At 45.0% G+C, this 25,480-nt stretch overlaps 1 protein-coding gene across 2 annotated transcripts in view; it reads right to left on the bottom strand.

The window, feature by feature from the left end:
- Cacna2d3 (calcium voltage-gated channel auxiliary subunit alpha2delta 3) overlaps window positions 1-25,480 on the bottom strand; it is an 837,667-nt gene that overhangs the window by 53,220 nt on the left and 758,967 nt on the right. For both annotated transcript variants that reach the window (XM_048421249.3, XM_048421250.3), the window contains 4 exons: window positions 23,001-23,063; window positions 20,210-20,280; window positions 3,399-3,474; window positions 274-326 (listed from right to left, as the gene is read on the bottom strand). In XM_048421249.3, the coding sequence (XP_048277206.1) occupies window positions 274-326; window positions 3,399-3,474; window positions 20,210-20,280; window positions 23,001-23,063 (263 nt within the window). The remainder of the gene's footprint in view (window positions 1-273; window positions 327-3,398; window positions 3,475-20,209; window positions 20,281-23,000; window positions 23,064-25,480) is intronic.

Raw genomic sequence — 25,480 nt, 5'->3', positions numbered from 1 at the left:
TTCGTGTTAAATTTAACAGTAACCACAATAAATAGATTTGGCTTGTGTATCATAAGCTGTTAGTCTGCTCAACAATGACACAGAGGCACAGAGAGTGGTTGTGAGTAGCTAACATTTAAAAAGACAGCGCTGTGCTCTCAGAGGTCAGTCCTTGGAGGTGCTCAATGGATCCGAGGTGAGCGAGAGCAGGGAGCGTCATCTCCCCCTTCACCATATCGGAGAAACAGAGCAACAAGGGTGCTTGTGGGAAAGAATATAGCAGATGGTACTCACAAGACAAGTTCAGTCATTATCCACTTGGCTGCTGAGAGGAAGGCCTTATAGGGCTGAAGGGAAGAATTCACCCCGTTAAAACAACGGATTACATAAGAAGTTTGTAGTTTGACTTAAGGCTTTACATAGAGACAATGTTATTCTTCTGGAGAGATGGATATCATGTTAAAAACCAGGGAAGGTCTAGCTTGAGGAAGAAAATGCTTGGATACTGTATCCCAACACTAACATTTTAAAACTTTGAACTCCCCTGTAGTAAGATGTGATTTACAAGTAAAATAAACATGATCTAATACAAGGGTTATCACTGGGGGTGGGGGAGGAAGTTCAACAAACGATGCTTAAACCTTTACCCTCTCGGGGCTAATATTTCACAGCCTGATGCTAAGGGGCTGGAATCATGTAACTAATTTCCAATGGTAATTCACAGCACCCCCCTTTGGAAAGGTGGCTCACGGTTCTCCATCACTGTGTGTCATTCATGGAGAGAAGCACAAATTGAACACACTTGATTTTAATGCCTTCCATGAATTATGTAGGATTTGGACTGCCCTTTCTCGCACTTACATATTTGGACTTGAAAAAATGATAACCATATGAACATGTGATTTTATCCCTGCAGAAAGTCCCCTGCACGCTATAAAAGAAGGCATTGACAGCCTAATCTTTATTTCAGAATATTTTAATTAAAAAAAGCAGTCGGATTGTTTACTCTGTGATATTTCCTATGTGGATAATTCAATTTCCTGAATTCTGGAAAATACCATGTCCCCCTCAGTTGGTTCTTTGTACCTAGGTATGCCAGATATGTAAGTGGTGTATAGACTTGCGAGGCAGACGATGGCATTGGCAGAGCTGGGCTCCAGACAGCAGGTCCAGAAAACCCTCAGCACCTTTGGAGGCTGCCATTTAGGGAAGTGCGTGCCAAATCCTGGTTTCTGAGGCAAGGCTGCCTAATCCTCCTCTGTGAGCATTTTAATTACAAGAACCAGAGCTGGGAATGGAGGAATTAGCCAGTAAATAAAACAAGAGTGAATTTGTAGTCCCCTAACAGTTGCTGAAAGGCTCCTGTCTAGACTCAGAAGGCAGCAGAGAACAGCATCAACAACAACAACAACAACAACAACAAAAGTAAACCTATTGGACTTCGTCACAGCCCATTCTGCTTTGCAGGCTGTGTCATTCTTTCTCTGATCTCAGGGAGATCTTCAACATAAGTCCCTGAACCAGAAGACTCTGGGCCTCTAGGTCTAGGGTCAGAGAACCAAATGTGTCACCAAGTTCCACAGTTTTGCTATTAGGTATTATGGCATTGAAGCTATCACTTTCCCCAGGCCCAGAAAGACCCAGGGGAGTCAGATCATGGGGTAATTCTGGGTCTTTGTTCCCCCGGGATAGTAGTGCAAGTGGCTTTGAGAGAGAGGACAGGCTGTGTAGCTTGGCAGTGGCTCGCCAGAGGCCAGGGGGAAAGAACTCTCTCCAGAAGAACTTGTTAGACCCAGCCCAAACTGGATATCTGGGCAAACAAAAGGATTATGCTAATTGGGATTAAGGTTTTAAATGCAAAAGATCAATGAGCAGGAGAAGGCCATTGAGGTTTTTGACAGTAATGAGGAAGAAAACTAATCTTGAAACATTTCAAATCTGCAAATAGTATTCTAAAGAAAGCCTCCATTAGAAGTGGCCTTCTCCTCCAAAGTTCCCTTTAAGGGGTGTTTTTGTAAAGCCCACTGCTCAGCCGCCTCTCTGAAACTTTCTAGGTCACTCAGTGGAGAAGAATCACTTCAAGAAGCAGTTGGCTTTTAGATAATGCCCTTGTAAAGTCTGTCTCACATCTAACAGGGGCCAATACGGTGTACCAAGATAGTTTTGCAATTTAAGGGAAAGTTTTGGTTGGATTTTAGTATTTCCCAAATGACATGTCAAGGGTTATATTTGTAGACCTTTGTGGCCTATCTTGAGGAATAGGAAGAAAAATCAAAAGGTGAGATTTCTTCCTTTAAGGAAGAAAAATAAACCATCTGAGATTTCAGGTAATTATTTTCTGTACATTGCAAATTATATCTTTAAGACAGGAATAGTCAATTTCTGACAGTCTGGAGGCAATTTTTTGGGACACAGCAGCGTGTGTCCTGCTCCTAGGCTATGATATCCTCAAGGGACATGCATGTGCACATGTTTGTGAAAGTGCTTGGTTGTGTGTGTGCCTGTGTGTGTGTGGAGGCCAGAGGCGGATTGTAGATAGCTCCCCCAGCTGCAGGCCACTTTGGCTTTTGTGTTGAAGTTTCTCAAACACCTTCAAGTTCAGAGATTCTGGCTGGACAGACATCTGCTCTGTTCTGGGTTACAGATGGGTGAGGTGGGATGCCTTTCTTCATGCTGCGAATATGTGCTGCTTTTACTGGTTGATAAAGCTTCTTTGGCCTATGGCAGGGCAGAATATAGCTAGGCAGGAAATCCAAGCAGAGAGACAGGGAGGAAAAAATAACGGAATGGAGAAGATGCCAGCAGATACCAGAGAAGCAAGATGTGAGGTAATCATCCACAAGCCTTGTGGTAAAATATAAACTATTAGAAATGGGCTAATGTATATACAGAGCTAGCCAGTAAGAAGCCTGAGCCACCAGCCAAACAGTTTGCAATTACTATTAAGACTCAGAGTGGTTATTTGGGAACTAATGTGCAGGAGCTAAACCTCAGTTACACACATGCACTCCCACGTTTGGCTTTCGTGTGGGCACCTCACTGGGGACTCAGATCCTCATGCTTATGTGGAAAGAACTTTAGTGACTGAGCTGTCTCAACTTCCCCAGAAGAGCAGTTTCTGTTCATCAAAATAAAATTCTTTTAATTCTCATTTGTAACACACAGTGAAACTTCCCTTCTTGTCTATGAAAAGGGGGGACTGTTCATTAATCTACCTAAGACCTTGACCTGATTTTCACTTATATAATCCCTGGATCTGGGTTTAAACAGAAGCAGTTCTTAGTGAGTGAAGTCAGGAAATACCTTTAAACATGCTTGGTTTTGAACCCGTCACATTTGATTACCCTGCAGTCTGAGCCACATTCCCCCAAGGCAGCAGAAGTCCCCAGGTACTACCTGGGTAGCAGCTTTGTACTTACATCCAGCAGTCCGTGGGCACTGTCACTGCTCTCCTTGTTAGCCCGACACATGGCCTGGTAGTCGTACAGGGTGATTCTACAGGGGAACAGAAAGAGGCTTCAGGAAATGAAAACCCATGGGTACCACATAATGCTTAGGGCCAGGGAGGTGAGTCGTCACTAGTGCTGTGTGTGACTGTCACAAACAGAAAGAAGCCTGACAGTCACAGGGTTAGGGCAGAGCAGTGAAGAAACTGTGAGCTGTCAGGTCTCATCACCAGGAGCTTAACAAAGGGAGTGAATGAAGGTGTTCGGAAAATACAGGGAGATTAAAAAAAGACCTCACGATGAGTTCTCCGTTTTAGTTCTAAACAAGGACAGTTTGCCGGACCCACTGTACTCCCTAGGTTATGCTGATTGAAACCAGGTCCCTGGATATATTTGTTTTTTAGATGAGACCCAGCAAGTGCCATTTTAGGTTACAAAATGGCAGGACCATCTGCCTGTTCCCATGCACTAGGAAACAGAACAGGATTGAGTCAAAACCTGAAGTCGTGGGAGGGGGACCCGGCGTCTCACTGGCTACAGTTCCCTCAGTGTTACAGCTCCAGGAGTTCAGGCATCCTTGTCTGAAGCAGCATAGTTTATGAGGCAGGAATGTGGATATTTTGTTTCCATTGTTGAGAAGAGTGTTGCTGTCAGCCCCAGAAACACTACATAGTTTGTCTGAGGTGATTTGTTCCCCAGTTGACAATTCTTAAAAAAAATTAATTTTTTTAAATGAGCATGTATTTTATCTCATTCTCAGAAGCAGTGGTCAGAGACATGGGTCCCTATCTGACCTTCAGTGTTCCCACCCCCCCCCCCTTACACAATTCCAAAGAAGAGGTGACCAAAGTCCTGCCTGAAACAGAAAAATTTCAAAGACCTTAGTACATCCAACCCAACATGTCAGTGAAGAATTCTCCTTACAGGAATTCCTTTCTAGAAGGGCCATTACTTAACACTGGGTGCACTTACTGCTATGCTTAGAGAGGATTCAATACTACCATTCTGTGTGGCCAATAGGTCGTGGTACCCATCTCTCAACTCCCTCACGACCCTAGCCCCTAGCCCCTGGCACAGGATGGATCATGAAAAATAAATTCTTTCCAAGGCAAATGCGTGAATTACTGCTTGATGGCTAAGTGAACCCCAAGACATCATGTACAGACCTTCTTGGAACAACTCATGGGAGACAGAACAGATCCACATATGGGTGCCCAAAACAAAATTGGCCACCTCTGACCAAACCATAATTGAGGTCAGCTCCTACAAGTGGCACATAGGTGTGGTACAATAAGCACAAAGTAGCAGAGACACAATAGCCCATACAGTCCTGGGTGCCTCTTTGCATCAGAAACTGTCTCCCCTATGCTGACCCTTTCTTTTTCTCTTGCAAACAAGCAGCTTTGTTTATGGAAATAGAAACAAAGACCTTGAATCAGCCCCACACTACCCTTGGTGAAGTCTATGCCCAGACTTCAATCAGCTGGGCAGAGGTGGACAGTTCACTGGCTAGTAACCATATTTGTTACTGCAGTTCAGGGCACCCTCTGAAGCTGGGGTGAGGGGAACATGCTTAAGTAACTTCCGACCCTGCACTCTGAGATGAGGACTGTGGCCACCGTTGGGTGGATTCTAGGTAGTGACCATAATCTTCCAAGCAGATCGTCCCATTTGCCAGAAGCGCAAAGCAACATGTCCAAGTCCACACAGCTCCCCAGTGAGAGAGCTAGGAAGAGCTGAGGGCCGGTCTGAATCCACTTCCCTCTGCCTGCTTCTCAGAAGTAGGTTCTGAGTCTCGGAAATGCACAGCGCCACACCTGTATCCATTGGCAGGCTCACTCTGGACTCTCCTAACAAATGCTGCCCAAGACAGGTTCTCAGAACCGAAGTCTGGGATCATTTCGTGCTTCCAGCTGAGGGGCAATTGAGCAGTCCCGCCCCACCCCTAGCCAGAATAAACCAGCTGGCTCACAAGGCCAGCTGGCTAGTGGTAACCATGGCAACCCCCTGACTGACAGATGGCTGGAAGCTGGGGATTCTCCCTGGAACTTTTCCAAGGACCCCAGCTGACACTCTGAGGGTGAAATGAATCACTGTGGGGAAGCTTCCGGGCCTGAGCACCTGCCGCTCATCGCAAAAGGATCGGGGAGGGTGGTGCCTGATACTACTGTTCCGACAGAGGTCAGAGAGTCAACCCTCCCAGGTGTCTCCACGTCTCCACACATTGACATCCTTAACCAGATGTTGAAAAAAAAATAGAGAGAGAGAGAGAGAGAGAGACTTTCAGATTATTGCTCTTTTGCAATTGAGTTTTTCTTTTCTTTTCTTTTCTTTTCTTTTCTCCTGTTTTAAATAACTCCACTTTGCGGCTACCTGCATCCTGTTCTGCTGATTATAGTCGAGAAACAAGATAATTGCCTGCTTTCCTTCAGCTCTAAAATAAGCCCCTAGAACGGTGCCTAGCCCCATGGAGCTCAGCGCTGGGAATTTAACCTCATGACAGATAACATGCCTTAATTCCCATGACTTCATCACCAGACCACTCCGGCATGGTTGTCCACAGCCTGAGACCTTGTCATTAGCGATAACCCGCCCCCTGGATGGGGCTCTTTGAAACTCGGATGGAGGCAAGCACTGCATCCCACGCAGCGGCCCAAGCTGCCAGCACAGAGCCCGCTGTGTACCCTGAACCGGGTGGTTTACCTGGGCGTTTTAACACTTATTCTGCTGTTCCTGTCCTTTTTATCCACCAGGGGAAAAAAAAAATCCCAACCAAGTAATATTTTTTTTTCTAAGACTTAGCCGGTTGACTTTTAAATCGGTAAACTGAGCTCATTTAGTCTGCTTAGCAACTGTGGGACAAACATTTATTAAACATCTACTAAGTGCCACAAGTTTGGGAAACTTGACTATGATCATGCCTAATCACGGCAGTGCCCCCCCCGCCACGACGCCAAGGCTAAATTATTAGCCTAAAACCCAACCTTGAAACAGCTTAGCATTTATAAACAGAGACAGAGAAGCGGGAGCGAGCGAGAAGCCTTTGCCATGAGGCCCATCTGGGGGTGTAATTCAGCAATTTCGAATTTGAACTTCTAAGAAGCAACACTGACCTGAAACAACAAATACAAATGCTTTTTTCTGTTGAGCTTGAAAACACACTCCCCTGGGATCGCTCTCCTGGGCAAGGGCACTGGAGAAGCATGCACACAGGGGATATCTAAAGAAGGGAGGGGTCGTCTCCCCACCCCCAAGGTCCATCATCAGGTCATTCCACTGAAGCATCTCCCAGGAAGGACACTGTAATTTCCACAAGGCACACTCACAGGGGAGCCAGGCATCTACCTCACCCAGGCCCTGCTGCCTTCCAGTTGGCTAACCACAGATCACTCAGCAGCAGCTTTAGTTGTGGAGTGCACTTTGTAAGCCATGTGCTGCTGCCTTGCCCAGGAGGCAGCAGCGTGGACATGGCAGATTGCCTTTGCTAGGGATGCAGGAAGGCAATACCTTCCATTGTCAGGTGCTTAGGGTATCCAAACCACCAAAGCTCTGATTTTTCTCCCAGGAATATTGGCATTCCCCCAATGTCAGAGGCACAGAGCATTAACTAGAGTAGGAAGCTAAGACTAAGGAAGGAAGGCCAAGCCAGGCATAAGATTCTTCCCATGTACATTAAGCAGAATTTTCATCATAGAGACAAGTAATGGAGGGGATCAGTTAGAAGTGAAGAGCCAAATTCCCCCATTTTGTCCTCTGCCTCCATCTTGTGTCTTGTGTAAGCTGTTTTCCATAAACCATTCCAGTCCTCAGAAATGGCTAGGGGCAAAAGTAACAGGGTAGCAGTCTGGAAAGTACAGATTACTGTAAAACGACCCCGCCACAAGGTCAGCCAATAAGAAACCTTGACAAGCAACAGGTGAGGGTAAGGTTCGAAAATAAAAATTTGTGAAAAGTCTCTAGTCACAAGCCAATCAGAATTCAACCCGTTACCCCAAACCCTGCTGATATAACTTTCCTGGTTTCTGCCTTTAAATAATGCTCTCTAGAAGGGTGGGGTACCTTGTAACATGAAGGGTCCTGCTTGTTGGGGTTTCTGTCCCACCTGGTACCCCAGAGCCAGCAAGCCCCAAAGCAAATCACACAGAGGACTACATAAGATTATAAACTGATTGGCTCATTAGCTCAGGCTACTTATTAGTTCTTATAGTTTATATTAACCCATTGTTCTAATCTACGGTAGCCACATGGCTCTGTATTGCACCTTGCTTCTTCCGTGGTTTGGGCAGGACTGTGGAGGGAGCTTCCTGTTTCCCAGAATACTCCTGTTCTCATCTGTCCGCCTCTACTTCCTGTCTGGTTGACTCACCTAGACTTCCTGCCTGGCCAATCAGCATTTATTTAAAACATGATTGACATAATACAGACAATTCTCCTGCACCAGTACCTCTGACAAGGTCCAGGCTGGCATGCAATTACAATAATAAACCTTGCTTTTGCATTTCAGTGAGCCAGTCTCCATGGTGATCTTTTGGAGTCCCCATGGACTGGGCACAACAAAAAGGAGGATGTAGTGTGAATTCTAATTGGTCTTAATAAAAACTCTGAGTCAGATATAGGAGATTAATGCTGAGAAATCAGAGAAGCAGAGCAGCCAACCACTAGTTTTTACCTCTACCAAATCCTCAGGATGAATGGGTGATCCTGTCTCCAGGAATCCTCAGACTGAATGTAATGAGCTCCTGTCTCCTCTGCCTTATATTCCTCTCTGCTCAGCCATATCTCTTCCTGTCTCCACTTCCCTAGTGCTGGGATTAAAAGCAAGTGCCCTCTAAGTACTCGGATCAAAGGCATGAGGTCCCAAGTGCTGGGATTAAAGCTGTGTGCCACCACGGCCCAGCCTCGATGGTTAACTAATGACTAGGTCCTCACTCTGATCTCCAGGCAAGCTTTATTTGTTAGAGCACAAGCAAAATATCACCACAGGAGGAAATGTTTATCTCAGATTACAGTTTCAGAGGCTTCTGTATATGGTGCGCTGGTGCTCTTGCTTTTGGACCCATGGCAAGATACAAGGGTATCATGGGGGAAAGCTGCCCACATCAGGACATCCAAGAGGCTGAGAACAGCAGGAAAGGGCGGGGCTAAGATCTATCTTCCTAAGGCATGATTCAGATAGCTCACTTCCTCCATCCAGGCCTCACCTTCTATAGTCCCATTGCCCCCCAAGAGTCTCTCGAAATACTGAGTCCAGTAGCGGACAAAGCCGTTGACAACTTGAAGATTTTACGAAGCAGAGATCTTTGGAAGTTGGGTCCACTCTTCAGAGGAGCCACATGGATTACAGCAGGTGTGGAGGAGGCAGAGTTAGTCTCCCAGGACCTACCCCATTGATGAGCAGTGCCCAGGTTTTTCTTTGTTTACTTTGTTCAGATACTTTGGAAGCATGACGAAACCATCCATTTGGGCAGAGGTATTGCAAGGGAGGCTGCTTAAAAAAACGGGTAATTTACTAAAGCAAATTTTAGGGAAGAAACAACAAACTTGATCTTTTGAACTTTTGTGCACCTGATGAATCTCTTTCTGCCAACCAGGACTGCAGAGACGGAGGCTGGCATGGACATTGTGTTTCAAAGCCAACGAAGGAAATACAGCTGTCGTCCTGGGCTTCCGCTGACTAACACAAGGTCCTCAAAGGAATACTGTAAATATCCTCTAGCTCTTGAGACAGAGTATGCATAAACAATATCAACAATATCAACAAAAATAATTTCTGGGAAAAAAATCCATGACAAAAGATCAGCAGAGACCAGAAGAACCTATTCTGAGCTCAAATTCCATTAGTCCCACCCATTCCTATGGGTAAACTTACAAGATACTAAAATCTAGAGCCTCCCCTTTAGCTCTGCTTTTGCCAAATGAAGTGCAAGTCTCTCCCTCTTGGGAGTGTTATGGGGATTAAGCAAGGACAGTCATGTGATATCCCTTCCTAGAGGATAAGGCAGGTTACCCAACTGAGAAAGACCAAGGCAGCCATTCTTGCAGCAGCTTGTGAAGTTTGCAGAGAGGTGTTGGGAGTATTATGTTAAGGTGTGTTACTTTTGTTTATGTTGCATTTGTTTAACTCTGTGAAGCTGTGATGCTTTGCCTGTCTAGAATACCTGAAAGTCTAATAAAGAGCTGAGCGGCCAATAGCGAAGCAGGAGAAAGGATAGGCTGAAGTGGCCAATAGTGAAGCAGGAGAAAGGAGAGGCTGGAGTGGCCAATAGCGAGGCAGGAGAAAGGAGAGGCTGGAGTGGCAGGCAGAGAGAATAAATAGGAGAAAACTGAGAGGAGGGGTTAGGAGGAAAAGTAGTCAAAGAAGGAGAAGGACATAAGGGGCCAGGCATGTAGCTACACAGCTACACTTACCATGGAGTAAGATTTACAGAAGAGAATGGGAAAGCCTAAAGACAAAGGGTAAGTGGGATAATTTAAGTTAAGAAAAGTGGTTAAGAAATAAGCCAAGATAAGGCTGGACATTTATAACTAAGACTAAGATTCTGTGTGTGATTTCATCTGGGAGTTGGGCGGTGCCCTCTCAAAAGAGACCAAACAGCTTAACATCACGCTACTGCCTCACACTACGACAGAGTGGCCTGTTGGAATCTTCACGCTTCTGCATTCCAGAAAGTTTGACCCTGAAACACACTTGTTTCAGGCTGATTGGTCTCCTTGTTCCAGCCAATGCTACCCTTGACAAAGCCTACTTCTGTGGAAGTGGACAGGTCAACAGGAAGCCACGAAGCCATTATGTTCATTACAGGAGCTAGAGGCTTTGGTGGGACAGTCGGCACAGAAGGAGAACAGCCATTCAACCGTAACATAATTCTCTGTCACTTGCTCTATTCAAGGCTGGGTCGTAGGTTGAAAGGTAATGGGCTCACTGAAGATTTGGAAAATCCTAGCTCTCCCATAGCAAGAAGGAAGAAGGGCCTCATTCTACCTGGATGTGGCACCACCTAAAAAGGTGATTTCAATTACAAAGCATTCTTGGTAAACATATTTACGGCTTTTTTTTTTTCTGGGGTGGGGGATGACAAGCCATACTGCATCCAGCACAGAAAGTGAGGGTGAGAGATGGGGGATGGGGTGGGACGAAAGCTGACAGACAGGTAGGTTCCATTGACAGCTTCAAAGCACCAAAATTATTTGACCACGGCCGGCCCATTTCCCTGCAAGCTCTAGGCCAAGGGTGTCCACCATGATTCTTTCAGGCTTCAAGCAGAATTAGATTTGTGAAGAAAAAAGGAATATGAGCCTTGGTCTTCCCTGAAAATACAGGAATATTTGACAAGAGCAAACCCCCAGGGAAAACCCCTCAAGTCCCTGGTGCTTGGTAAGAAACATCACTCTCATTTTCTACCTGGTTGCTAACTGCTATGAATTCCTTAAGTTCCACATGGGAAGTTCCCCCTTCCATTTCCCTGATTTAAATATCTTCAAAATCATATGTGTCTGATGTGGGATGCCCCTCTGTATGCTTTGAATATGTTTTTATTACCATTGGTTAATAAAGAAGATGGTTTGACCAATAGCCAAGCAGAATAGAGCCAGGTGGGAAATCCAAGCAGAGATAGAGAGAGAAAGAAGACAGGGTCTGAGACACGCCATCCAGTCACCCAAGAAACATGATACCAGCAGGCTGGTGAAAGCCATGGTCACGTGACAATATATAAATTATTAGAAATGGCTTAATTTCTAAGAGCTAGCCAGTAAGAAGCCTAAGCCATTGGCCAAGCGATTATATTAGCAGTAGCCTCTGAGTGATTATTGTGTATAAGCTGCTGCAGGGAACACTGGGAGGGAGAGAAACTGGTACTGCAGACCGGAAGGGACAGAAAACTGCAGCTACGTTTGTCTTCTCACAATGGGCATGCTGTATCCAAGGTGTAGTCTGACCCAGTGGGACTCAGGTGAACTGTGTTCTGCCCTTTTCGGGAGCAGAGGGACAATGCGGTGGGAAGAAGGGAGACCCACCTTTCTTTGATAATCTAGTGAATATTCTGCTGTGGCTAGATGCCCTTCCTGAGACAAAGCCCAGGTTCCCTTCTTTCTGTCTGTATACCTGGTGTTTTGCTTTAGTTAGCATGGCAGATCCTAGAACACTGGTTCTCAACCTGTGGGTCAGGACCCCTTTGGGCATCAAACGAACTTTCACAGGGATTGCCTAAAACCATCAGATAACACAGATATTTACATTACAATAACATTACAGCTGTGAAGTAGCAGCAAAATAATTTTATGGTTGGGGTCACCACATTGTGAGGAACTGTATTAAAGGCTGCAGCGTTAGGAAGGTGGAGACCCACACCATTTAGGCGTCTGGGAGGGAAATCGCTACTTGAATGAAAGATGGATCTCGGCATACCTTGTCTGGTGTGAATGTGAAATGTCTCCCACAGGTTCGTGCATTTGAACATTCCATCTGCAGCTGGTGACATTGTTTGGGAATCCTGGTCTAGTTGGGACATAAGGCCTAGGTGGGAGGCATAGACCACCCTAGGGGTAGGCCATGAGGGTTATAGCCCTGCCTTGTTTCCTGATCCAGCAAGACATGAACAGGATGCACTGTGAGCTGCCTTGACCAAATTTGCAGCCACAGTGCTTCCCCTGTCATGTGACCTGGAGCCACCATCCAGTCTTCCCCTGTGCCAGGCATTCTGTCACGGTGATGACAACTCACTCAAGAAAGGATGGAGGTTCAGTACGGGAAGATAAGAAGGCTAAAGGCCCTTCTATGCAGGAGGAAACCAACATAAACAGCTTTACTTGAAAAGAGAAGGGACAGAAGGCAGGGACTGAGGCAACTGGTTATGCGCTAACCCCCATCTTGACTTGGTAACGTGACCCACCAGGCCAATTAGGATGCGTGCCTGTGTTGTGCAAGCATGTGTGTGTGTGTGTGTGTGTGTGTGTGTGTGTGTGTATCCTGCAAGGGGTTGGTCCTATAGAGACAATCAGAGTATCCAAACTTGGGAGCACAGGCTATAGCACAAGTATTCTTCAAGCTGGGGACATACCTTACCTTATCCCGTTCAGCTCTTGTTTATGGCTATGTGAGAACTCTGTTTAGAGTACAGATTTTAGACCATTTTGCTAAAGAAAATAATAATGATAACTATTGAAAGCTATAAAAACTCAGGCAATGCTTATGCATGCAGTAACAAGGAGAATGGGGCATGAGTGCTTGTCACTTAGTGTCCCTAGACACTGACTTTGACCTTGGCTACACATGAGAAGTATATAGAGGAACTTACAACATATTCATGCTGGGCTCCTTGCCCACATCAATGTAAGATGAATCTCTTGGGATGTACCCTGAACATAGGTGTGTTTTAGATTTGCTTCACCCCTGCGAGACACTGACGTACAGGAGTCCAGACCCCTCAATCAGCCTCCACGCTATAGAGTAGAGTCTTGAACCTTTTGTTAAGTGACCAGTAAGAAACCAGTGGTTTAATCCCTTCCTGAAGGGCTGGATGTTATCTTCTTAGGCAATGCACCAAGGTCTCTGTTGATGAAGCACGTGAGACTCAGAAAGACTGAGACCTGTGCCTAGCCACATGGTTCCAAATCTATTGCTCAGAATGAAGTCTCCCTTTAACACCAGAGCATCACAGAGGTACCATCCAGAACTTGAAACCTGCCAGGAATGGTACCTTGAAACGGGATGTCGTTTTGTATATATGTTGGTAAATGAATAAAGCTGCTTTGGCCAATGTCTTAGCAGAGTAAAGCCAGGCAGAAAAATCCGAACAGAGATAGAGAGAGAGAATAGGTAGGGTCGAGGAGATGCCAGGTAGCTACTGAAGGAGTAACATGCTGTACTTACTGGTAAGCCATAGTCCTGTGGCAATACACAGATTAATAGAAATGGGCTAATTTAATCATTAGCACTAGCCAGTAAGTAGCCTAAGACACTGACCAAATAATTGTAACTGATAATAAGCCTCAGAGTGGCTGTTTCATAAGTGGCTTCAGAAACAGGTCGGTGGAAAAAGCCAGTCCAGGCGACCAATGGGGTCAAGAATACTTCTAGCTACATCTGATACCCAACATTTAAAAAATACATCCACATCCACATAAAGCCTAAGAAAGCTTAAGAAAAAAGAAAATTTACAAAAAATAAAAAGGGGGGACTTCTAGAGCCACACAAAATGAGAAGTTAATTGGAGCTTATTGGTAGTCACATTTTTTTCAGATAGGCTTTGTTTGCTGGCTGCAAGCAGAGGCACAGCTTCTTTAGAAAAAATGGCTTCCTGGTTGATGCGGGAGAATTGTCTGTATTCTGTCAATCATATTTTAATAAAACGCTGATTGGCCAGGCAGGCAGTATAGGCGGGAAAACCAGACAGGAAGTAGAGGTGATGCAATGAGAACAGGAGAATTCTGGGAAGCAGGGAGGTTCCTCTGCCATTCCTGCGCAGACCACCGAAGAGGCAACATGTAAGCTGTCACACTGAGAAAGGTACTGAGCCATATGGCTACCATAGATAATAATAATGGGTTAATATAAGTTACAAGGGTTAACAAGATGCCTGAGCTAATGGGCCAATCAGTATATAATCTTATGGAGTCCTGTGTGTGATGTTTCCTTGGGAATTGCTGGCTGTGGGGTACTGGGCAGGAACAGATACCCCAACAAGCTGGCCCTCATGTTACACCTGGTTTGTGATCTTTTGGGAGGTCCTGCTACAGAGCACTTAAATGGGGTTAATGAGCAGAGTGCTATAAGTTGTTTAATGGCAGCACAGACCTGCTGTGACCCTGGAGCTAGGGCGGTAAGTATGTCTCACAGAGCTGGCAGTGAACACACCTCCACCATGTTGGACAGGGCAGAGTCAAAGGCAAAGCCAGACCATTAGTCATGGCCATGCTGCTTAGCATTTTAAAAAGCGTTTCTGGTCAGAAAAGAATTACAGATACACAGTAAGGACAGATTCAAACAAAAAAGGCCTCTGATATGTTTGATAAATTTACATGAGCTTAAGACAGAGAGAATAAAAGATAGATATGGTCATAGATTAAGAAAAAATAGAATAAAATCATAATGGGCCATAAAAAGATGAAAAATACACAAGGAGTCTAGATTATGTATATTATTGTGATTTTTTTTTTAAATTTTTTGATTGCAGAGAAACATTTGATTCTGGGGCCTGCCAAGCTAAACCAGCATATATATTTTAAAGGTATCTTGACTTCAAAATTTAAGTCTATGACTATGTTACTTTGGAAAAGAGGCTCTGCTTTTGTATCCACAGAGGATGGGAACCTGGGGATTCCTTTCAGGCTAATGAGGCTTGACGGAACAAGACCCCGTGAAAGAACTCCATGAATCCAAAATATAATTAACCCAACAAACAATAGGAATTAGTTTGGAGAAAACTATGTCTAAATTCCCAAAATAATTGTTTATAAATGTTTGCTTTCACTTAAAATGGGTTTGATATAAATGGTTAATGGTCATAGTCAATCTCTTTCTAAACCAAAGGGGAGAAAATGATATAGAAATTAATACTTTACACTGGTATGGATTTTGGCCTATTGATACAAATTTAAGGTCAATTTATTTTGCTTCTCTCTCTCTCTCTCTATATATATATATATATAAGACTATATATATATATATATATATATAGTCTTGATTAAGGCATTATGTTTGTGCAGCTCATTTAAAAATATAATATATAATTTCTGTAAGAGTCCTCCTTAGCCATCAGAGAAATGCAAATCAAAACAACTTTGAGATTTCATCTTACACCTGTAAGAATGACCGAGATAAAAAACCCTGATGACAACTTATGATGGACAGGATGTGAGATAAAGGGAACACTCCTGCATTGCTGGTGGGAGTGCAAGCTGGTACAGCCCCTTTAGATATATGTATGGCAATTTCTCAGAAAATTAGAAAACAACCTTCCTCAAGACCCAACAATACCACTTTTGGGTATATACCCAAAGAATGCTCAATTGTACCACAAGGGCATGTTCTCAAATATATTCATAGCCACATTGTTTGTCATAGCCTGATCCTGGACAAAACCTAAATGCCCCTCTACTGAAGAATGGATAAGGAAAATATGGATAAGTACACAATAGTGTACTACACAGTAGAAAAAATAATAACATCTTGAAATTTTTGGTCAAATAGGTGGATCTAGTATACATCAATATGATATTTATATGATATTTTGAGTGAGGTAACCCAGACCCAGAAAGACAATTACCACATGTACTCACTCATAAGTGGCTTTTAGACATAAAGCAAAAAAAAAAAATATAGGACTCTAAGAAAGACATACATGGATCTGATATACATGGGAAGTAGAAAAAGACAAAATCTCCTAAGTAAATTGGGAGCCATGGGAGAAAGTAGAAAGGGGAGGGGAGAGATAGGGAGGGGAGTGGAGAGAAATATATAGCTCAGTAAAAACAACAAAAATATAATATATAATTAAGAAATAAGATTAAAAAACAGTCATCGATAATAATCAAACTTTTAGTCATGCTAATTAGGTTTTCTAGATATACAAAGATATATTTCAGTTAGATACATAATCTTTAACACTTCAAAGACCTAGGTAACATGGCATTTAAAAGGTTTTAAGAACTTAGACTTTTCTCAACAGTGAGACATATCTGCTCTGGCAGCACCAATTACTTCAGAGAGGTTGATGGGCATTGAAGAAACTTGTTATGGAATTTGTCTTCAATGTGACAAGACTAGTCATTTGGGAAAGAAACTGGTCTTGCCTGGACTGCTTTGTGGTTTGCTGTATGAACTGGACATGCAAGACCCACAGAAAAGTGACTGCTAATTTTTCCAAAGACAGGATAGTCCTTCAAAGTTCCTGCTTCACAGAAGAAACTGCCAGACGTTCTGCAGGACACAGACGAAAGCAACTGATGAACTTTGCAAGTACAAGGCAGAAGAGATCTTCAAATTTCCTGCTTCACTAAAAAGTCTGCCAGATACTATGGGCCTGCAGGCTGAAGATGGATGCCCCAACATTACAAAAGAACTCTAGGTGACTGTCCAGGCAACAAGATGTCTCTGTCATTTCTAGAACTTTGGAAGTTGCTTACAATATACTTCCTGTTTACTTAAGTAGTATTATATCCTTCTGGGTCTTTGGTGGAGTTGAAGACAGATAGTTATAGATATAGTTTCCTTAGTTGTAATAAAAGATAAATATGAACTTTAGACCCACAAAGTTAAGACAGATGATAGAACAATTTCTTTAAGCGGCTTCTGGAACAGGCAGGTTGAGAAAAACCAGTCCAGGGGGACGAGCAGGATGGAGAATATGTCTAGCTACAGTACATCCTGCCTATAATCTCAGCACTAAGGAAGGACAAACAAACAAACAACAAAGAACCTTCAACCTTTTCCTACACCTGACTATTATCTATTTCTTCATGAATATTTGATCATTTGGATTAGAATATCTACAAGTAGGAAACGGGGAGGAGAGCCATGAATTCTACAGGTAGGAAATGGGGAGGAGAGCCATGAATTCTAGTGTAGTTGCAAAAATGGATACGGTCACAGCTGATGACAAAGAGAGACAGAGTATGCATTCTGAGAAATGCAAGTTCATGGCTTTTGATTAGACAGGATCATGAGCAGAAAAGAAAACACTCAGCGCAAGAAATCCTCTGAGTTACCAGTCAGGGAGCCCCTGTATTATCAGTGAAAAGAACAAAGAAGTATTTGAAGTTCTCTGGAACATAGAAAGCTGACCTGGCATAGAGTGTCAGATAAGAAAAAAAAAGTGCAGCCTGTGGGCATGATGGGTCTGAGGATTTGAAAATCTCAGCTGATTGATCTCATCCTTCACCTGAGCTCCCAACCTGCAACTTTTGCTCTCCAGATAAGACATCGCTGAGTCAACACCTTCCTTCCCCTCCACACACACTAGCCTTGCACATAGCACAGCGCCACTGGAGACAGGTCAAGGGCAGAGGGCAGAGAAGTCTTGCTTTGTCCACACTACAGGATGTTGGAATCCAGCTCTGCCACAAAGACTTGGACTGAGTTCTTGGTCTCTCCAAGCCTTATCATCTCCATCTGTAGAATAAGTTTGTGGTATGTTTATCCCTGACACTGGCCCTATGGGCCTGGAGACTGAATCACTGAAGAGTCCTACCCTTATGAAGGCTCACACTTGTTTAAAGTCACTGCTGACTAAGGTCTACAAAGCCATGAACAAAAGTCCCACATCTCTAGGTCACGCTTGACTCTGTTACTGGGGAACTGGCCCTGTTTCATGAAGTTGTTGGAAGGTTTAAAGAGCAGTGATCTGTGTGGGACAGAGTGATACATACGGATAATCTCAGCACTTTGGAGGCTGGGGCTTCAAGGCCAGCCTGGGCTACACTGTGAAATGACAGAGGGGAAAGGGAAGAAGGGAGGCAGGAGGAAGAACAGGAGAGGAGAGGAATGAGGGCAAGAAGAAAGGAGGAAGGATGAGTGGGTGGGTGGATAGATGGATGATGGACACACAGACGGGCAGATGGATGGGTGGGAGGGTGGATGGACAGACAGATGGATGGATGGGTGGGAGGGTGGATAAATGAGCGGATGGATAGGTGGGTGGGTAGATAAATGAATGGGTGGGTAGAGAGAAGAAAGGTAGACGAAAGGAAGGAAGGAAGGAGAGAGAGAGAGAGAGAGAGAGAGAGAGAGAAGAGGTAGATGATGGTTCGACCCAGCTTCCAGAATGGAAGAGCTGTCAGTCTTATTTCCTTCAGAAAAGACGGAGTGAGGGAAGAGCATGGCCCCTGCACCTGGCTGCAAGGACTACAGTGCCCGAGAGCCATTGACAGGTGCCAGAAAGGGGACAGCAACTGGAGCCACATGGCCAGCAAAGCCATGGCTGAGCCAAGGTGAATAACCATCACCCCAGCAGCAGCTAGCCGCTACTGAGCCCTTAGTAGATACTAGGCCTGGGTTGAGAACTTTGTGTTTATCTCACCACTTCCGCCGGCCACCCTTGGAAGGAATAACTAATCATCTTCATGTTCCATACCAAGAACTCAAGCTTGGCGAAAGGAGTTGACATAGGGAGTAAATGTTGGAATCTGCCTTTGACCTTAGTCTGTGTGATTCCAAAACCCATCTCCTCATTGTTTAGCTGGCCCCAGGGAGGGGCCCTCTGAAGAGGCACATGGGACATGTCACACAGCATCTAGAGGGCAGCATTTGCTGTCCTAACTCAGCCAGGCTTGTAGCCCTTCCTTTTTCTCAAAGATGTCGGCTAGTGTGACAATAAAAGCAAGCTGTAGACTCATGCCAGCCATACTTAGCCCACATCAAGGAGAAGACCAAACCCCTCAAATTCTATTATAACTTTTCTCTTTCTCCTACCAATTTAAAACAAGCATCCAAGAAAGGAGGGGGGTAGTTGTTAAAAAAGTTGAAAAACATACTTTTAAATGAGAAACACATGCGTGATTATTCTTCATCTTGTGTCTCCTGCCCCCCAGAGTTGAAACACAGGTTGGCCTTACACAAACAAATGTACACAGTGATAGAAAGGCAGGCAGGAAACGCTGGACCTCAAAGGCTGACCATCCAGGAGCTGCTTTAGGAAACTTGCTAAAGTTACAGAAAAGTGCTAAATAGCTCAAAGCCAGACCCAGGTGAGAAGGACTCCTGCCGAAGGCAAGCAACCTTGAGTCGCTGAGCTGGAGTTAGACATGAGTGCATCTCAGCTTCAGTCAGGCCCCAAGCTGTGAGCATCAGAGAGGGCAGAAATGCTGGCCTCCTCCACTCTGTACAGCATATTTCCTCTTCTTCCCACACCCTCTCTGGCGCAAATAAGCCATGGAGTTTCAAATGCTGCTTCACCCTTTAATTCCCTGATCTTAGCACGGGCTCATGGTTTCCTGATCTAGCGCTTCCTTACCACTCAGACACAGGAGAACTCAAGAAGGAGGCATGGATCCCTCAAGAGAGCTGCACTCAAGGAGGAGCCATGGATCTCTCAGGAGACCTGCAGCAGCATCCGGGCACTTCCAGCTATTACATACTTAGAGCCTCAAATATATCCATGAAAGCTTGACTTCAAAGTGCCTTGTTCTGTCTGGGAGGCTAAGGCCAGGAGCAACTCCTAGGGAGAGTTCCTGATACCATCCAAAGCATTCCTCACAGGCCTTGGTCTTCCCAGAAACATGACTGGTATAGCCTTGAGGTTCACGGGGCTAAGGGGAAGCTGCCCTGCCCAACCTCTACCCAGGATGACAGTCTAATTAATGGGACTCACTCCCTATGAAACTCAGCAACATCCATGTCTCCACCAGTGCCCTTCAGTGGCCCTTAGTCAGGAGAAGGTTGAGAAAACTTTCCTTGAGTTTCTAAGATTGTTATCAGTAAGTCCTGAAAATATTACCCTCCATTCCTGAACCCTCAACTTCTAGGGAGTGGCCCTGGCTTGTGAGATAAACCCACCCCGCCTTTCTGACTCAGGCAGGAGCTTTGCTTTCTTTACTGATGACGGAGCCAACTGGCTCTGCTGACTCCCATTTCAGTACTGGCCTCCGATGACCTCCTTGCCGAACAGACGGAAAACTTGTGATGAGCTGCATCCGAAAGACCAGCACCCGTGCAAAGTGTGAAATCTCAGTGCCAAGTTCCGAACCGTGAAAACAAGCAGGGTCGGCTCTAGGATCAACCCTGCGCCACTCTCTCTGGCCTTTGTTTGATTGGCTCAGGTAAACTGAGAGCACCACCCAGTCCTTACCTTTTAAAGGAGCCCATGGCTAACAATTTGTTCATCACGGCTCCTTCCACCTCACCAAAAAAGTCTCCAGTCTGCAGGAAGACAAGGAGACACGTGAGGAAAGAAAGAGACAGCGCATACCCAAATAGCAGAGAAGAAAGGCAGGCAGGCAGACACGTGTGTGTGCGTGTGCGTGCCTGCACGTGAGTTCCACATGTGTAGGAACTGACAAATCCGAGGCAGGCTTTTGGGACTTCAGTCGCAGAAAAATGGGAACGGCTGTAACAGTCCGAGTATCTGTGTGGTGACAAAAAAAGTGAGCAGATGGGAAGTCTCCATGATACATGGGGGATGTTACATAACATGTGCTCAATGCAGAAATTAAAACACGTGTACACCTGCCCCCCACACACACCCTTGGGCAGGGTAAGCATTAATCTGGACATAATCTCTTCTGATTAAAATGCTAGTGCATATAGACAAAATGAGGGCCTGGAAGTGCTCGCTGAGCTGGGCTAGAAACAATGATTTGTAATGCCGGGATGATCTGCTTAGGGAAATAGAGGAGTCCCCTTCCTAAGATCTATAAGGTTTTCACAATCCATCTCTTCTCAAAATCATTTTCTGGAGAATGTTCTCATTTTGCCTGTAGGTTGTTAACCTAGCTACTAGGAATAAGCCTGCCTGCCTCCCGGGGGGCAGTACATCTAACCGTACCTCGAAAGGCCTAGCCCTATACCTGGGGGCTGTCTTCAGGCCATTGCTAAACTAAAGCTTTGGCATGTCTAATTTTAGCTGTGATGAGATTTACCAACTTTGCATGGTAGAACGAATGGTTTATATCCTCCTGCATGCTCTCCAGCCTCTGGAATCACTAAGAGAGAAGTGTCCCATGGGTGAGGGCACAAGCCTTATACAGCACAAAGGCTTGCAGCCTTTCTTCTGCCAGCATCCTGGAATGAGTGGGCGTAGGACAGTTGAGAACCCCCATCTCTATTCTGGGTCTATCGCTTGTGAGGGGAGGGAGGTGGCAATGCAGTAAGAGTGGAATCATATCTGTTCCCTGGACAAGGTCTTAGTCAAGCCGCAGTTCCATTGCATTTAGCTTAGTGACCTTCATTAGACTTTCTGGGGTTTATAGGCAGCAAGAGGGGTGTGTGTATGTGTGTCCAAACTTTGGTACAAATACTCAGAAAGGAAAGGAGGAAGGAAACATTTCTCTTAATGAATATCAAGCACTTCCTTTTCCACTCAAGAGACTTTGGAAAAGCTCACATGTTCTGTAGGCACGGGTCCCCACTATGAGCAATAAGGGCATTTTATTTTATGTATTTAAATACACCAGTGTCCATGGAACTGATTGTCAGATGGAGAAGAATTATCCTAACTGGGGTGCAGGAAGCCAGACAACATCGAACAAACCTGAACTGAGCAGGCTGGCAGCCTCCCTCTTCCTGCAGGAGCCATAGCTTTCTGAGAGGGTTTCTGGCCAGGCCAGGTTTACTGTGGGAAGAAGGCGTTCCATCCCTCCTGAGTCCATAACCAAGTCTTACCTCAGTCCTGTGTGGGTGGCTTGGGACAAGGACAAAACCCCTCTCAAGCAAGGACTCTGCGCTCTTGCCCCATAGGTTGGTCACTATCCCCATGTTCCTCTGAGTCAAATAGGCATGTCACTACTTTAGGCTGACAGACTTGCCAATTGTCTCAGACACAGGCCTTGTTTCACAGGCTCATTTTCCCTTTCTCGTGTCCACTAATGGTCCAGTGGCCCCTGATAGTCACTACTGAGACTGTAGCATTAGGAATCTAGCGTACATTTAAACACTCAGAGAGAAGGGCAGAAAAGGAATCCAATTCCCCATTTTCCGAAGTCACTGTTTCTAAATGAACAGAGCGCTCAGATCTTACAGAGCCATGTTGAAAAACAATGAACTAGTTCATTAAGCGCAAATGGACCTATCACATAGTTGACTCCTGCGTATATGGGTGTGTGCATGAAGGTTTAATATTAGAAGGAAGAAAACCATTGCCTCAAAGCTGCCTCAACTCTCAAAAGCACCTCTACTCTTCGGGCAAAAATTTGTCTTAAAAATCTATGTTGTGTGTGAATGCCTCTGTATGTGTGTATGTACATGCACATGTGTGAATATTGCATGAATATGTGTTCATAAACACATGTATGCACATGTTTGTAAGTATATATTTCTCTATCTATCTATCTATCTATCTATCCATACATAATATAATACGGGCGCCTGCATGTGCCATAGCATAAGTATTGAAAACAGAGGACAACCTTGGGTATTGATGACTGCCTTTTACCTTGTCCAAACTGTCCTTTTTTGTTGGTCACATGTCTAAATTTCCAGGACTTTCCTGTCTCTGCTACCCATCTTACCAAAGAAGCACTTTGACTTCAGATGCACACAGTGGCGCCCAGCTTTACACAGATTCTCGGGATCTGAACTCAAGCAAGGGCTTTACCCCACTGAGCTGTCACCCCAGCCCCTGGCAAAATTTCTTTTGTAGCTCAGACAACTCCAAGGCAGAGAAGTCAGTAAGTTTAGCATTTATGAGAACCGGAGCAGAGCTGGGCTCTGCTTCCCCACCCGCTCCCCACCAGGAGGTAAAAGTACACTCTGCGAGTGCCTGAGAAAGTAGGCTGTGACAGAGAGAAACGAGGTTTATAATCTGTTATTGCCTCTTACATATAGACCATCATCTCCCATCTTAACTCCATAGTTTGTCCCCACCCCAGCCCAAGAACCATCTGGTCCCCTTTCATGGAGCTGGGGAGGGTTTCCTCACTCACCTGCGTGTAGTCTTCAGACACCAGAATGAATCCATTATTGTCTATGAGGTAACAGTTCACAGTCTAGAAAATCAAAAAGCACATTTCACCTTCAGGCTTCAGACGGGCTTTTACACAAAATGACGTATTTCCAGACTCGGAGAAACGACCCCCCCACCTTTTGTGAGGGAGGAGGGGAGTTGAATTCAGGGAATTTAAAATACTTGCTGGCTCTGGGAGTTAAGATCATGGTTAAAGTAACCCCAGGGTTGACTTTACAAAACTAAGGAAGTTGAGACAATGAAATAAACTAAGAGAAACGACCTCAGAAGACTGGGTTTGAAATACAATGGATACCCACAGAAATCGATGAAGTTTGTCTTTTGTGTTCCCTCTAGAAGACCTGACTATTTCCCGGGAAGGAAGTGTTCAGAGACCCTCAGGCCTTTATTTGTAGCGGTGGCAGTGCCGGCCATTTGGAAGTCCAAATGCCAGCACAATGTCGTTACTCTAATGATGTATTAATGAAAACACCGTGTCAGCTCCGGGACCATCGGGGGACCAGGTAATACTTTTTAATTTGTTCATGGGCTGAGGCATGGGGGAAGGGGCAGCTTTCTGTAAAACGGGCCCCTCAGGCCTCCTAAAAGTTTTCAAACTGTGTTTTTAATTGGGAGCTGGATGAGGAGGCAGGGTCGCCAGCTTTTGGTAGCTCAGACTTATAAATTGTGGGGAGCAAGGTAAGGCAAACAAACCCCTACTTCCCCCATGCTCCTTTAATCTCCCCTGAATGGCTTGCTACAGGCAAAGATTTAATTACAGTGCTGTGGAGTTCAAACTTAAGGCTTAATTCCATCCTTGATGTAACTCAGTTTCTATTTATTGCAGCTTTACACACCGATAGCAACATTTAATTTGTAACATATCTTTACCCTGAGCTAAATTCCACTTAGCTCCAGGCCACCACCAGACTGGTATGTGGTGGGACATTGGCCTAGGCACAGGGTTGGTTTTGTCAGACATGAAAGGACAGCAGTGAAGAAGTCAGAGTGACCTGGCTTATCCTTCTTCTCTGGGCTGCTCAGTCCTGGCATGGGCACAGGACGCGAAAGCACAGTGAGATCTCTGTTTTGTTGAGTTTGTTTCTGTGCTGTGGTTGTTGTTTTGGGACAGGATTTCTTTGTGAAGCCCTGAATGTATTAGAACTTGCTTTGCAGACCAGGCTGGCCTCAAACTCACAGAGATCCGCCTGTCTCTGCCTCCAGACTTCTGGGATTAAAACCAGGTTAGATGTTTAGATGAACGGCAGAGTTTGCCTTCATTTCTGCAAGGGGTCAGAAGGTGGTTTCCTGCCTCTTCAGATGCTTGCTGTCGGCAGAAGCTCTTGGCTTTAGGAACACTACCTCCGTCTTGCCAAGGATCAAAGTAACTCTAGGCCTGCTCAGCAGACATCATAAAGGAAGCAGTCTCCTGAAGTTGTACTTCTGAGACGGTAGCCACAAGCTTTATGAAGGTTTATTATTAAATGTAGCTGAAATTTGTTTGCAGATCACCCGAGTTATAGTTTGTGTTTGCAGATCACCTGAGTTATAAATCAATGCTCTGGACACACTGTGGCTATTGTCTGTGCTTTCCCGTGCCCAGTGTGGTAGAACGTTATTCTGAACGCCCCTGGGATTATTGACTGTGAGTGACAGACAGCTCCACTAACATTGGGTCCACGTCCTAACTGATTTCAACATCATGATGCTTGTTTTGCAGATGCACACATCCCCAAAGCACTTAGCCCATGCCATTCAGTTAGGTAATGTATACCAATCCAGAAGTGAATTCCATATTCATCAGGCATCTCCCCCCAGGTACACAGACAGTTTGACGCTCCCACAGTCTCTGCCTTAGTTTCCTGTGAACTCCGTGATGGGTCAGAAAGAAAACTATCACTGGAGAGGAGGCATGGAAATGCTTCCAAAGACTCTGGTTTCCACAGAATGGGACCAACAGAGACCCTGTTACCACACTGGCCCCATTCCCTACTTTGTTTCTTTGGAAAATAGAGTTGCAGCTATACCCAATTTTTAAAAATAAACATATTTCCATAATTCTTCCTCAGAACAAGTCCTCACTAAAACTTGTTGTCATATCAACACATCTGCTCTGGCCAATCTGGCTTTCTCTCTGTTGTCCTCACAGTGGCCAGTGTTGGCTGGGAAGAGGTGTGACACGGGGACACTAGCATCTTAGGCAGGTTACATGTTCCTCCAAAGCCCTACTCTCTTCTGAGGCAGAAAAAACAGAGTGCAAGCTCTACATCTGAGGAGAGAGACATTTAGTGTCTGTGGTATGTGGCATATTTGTATGGGGCATGCGCACGTGTACTGAAGCCAGCAGACGGCACTACTCTCTGCCTTGAGACAGGTCTCACACTGTGCTGTCTAGGCTGGTAGGCTAGGAAGCTCCAGCCTGTCTCTGTCATGACCCCTGCTTCACTTCTGACATGGGTG

This window comes from Myodes glareolus, chromosome 5, assembly GCF_982192425.1.
Source record: "Myodes glareolus chromosome 5, mMyoGla1.1, whole genome shotgun sequence".
Lineage (NCBI taxonomy): Eukaryota > Metazoa > Chordata > Mammalia > Rodentia > Cricetidae > Myodes > Myodes glareolus.
The sequence above is the reverse complement of the archived record's forward strand: the minus strand, read 5'-3'. Positions and strand labels throughout refer to the sequence as shown.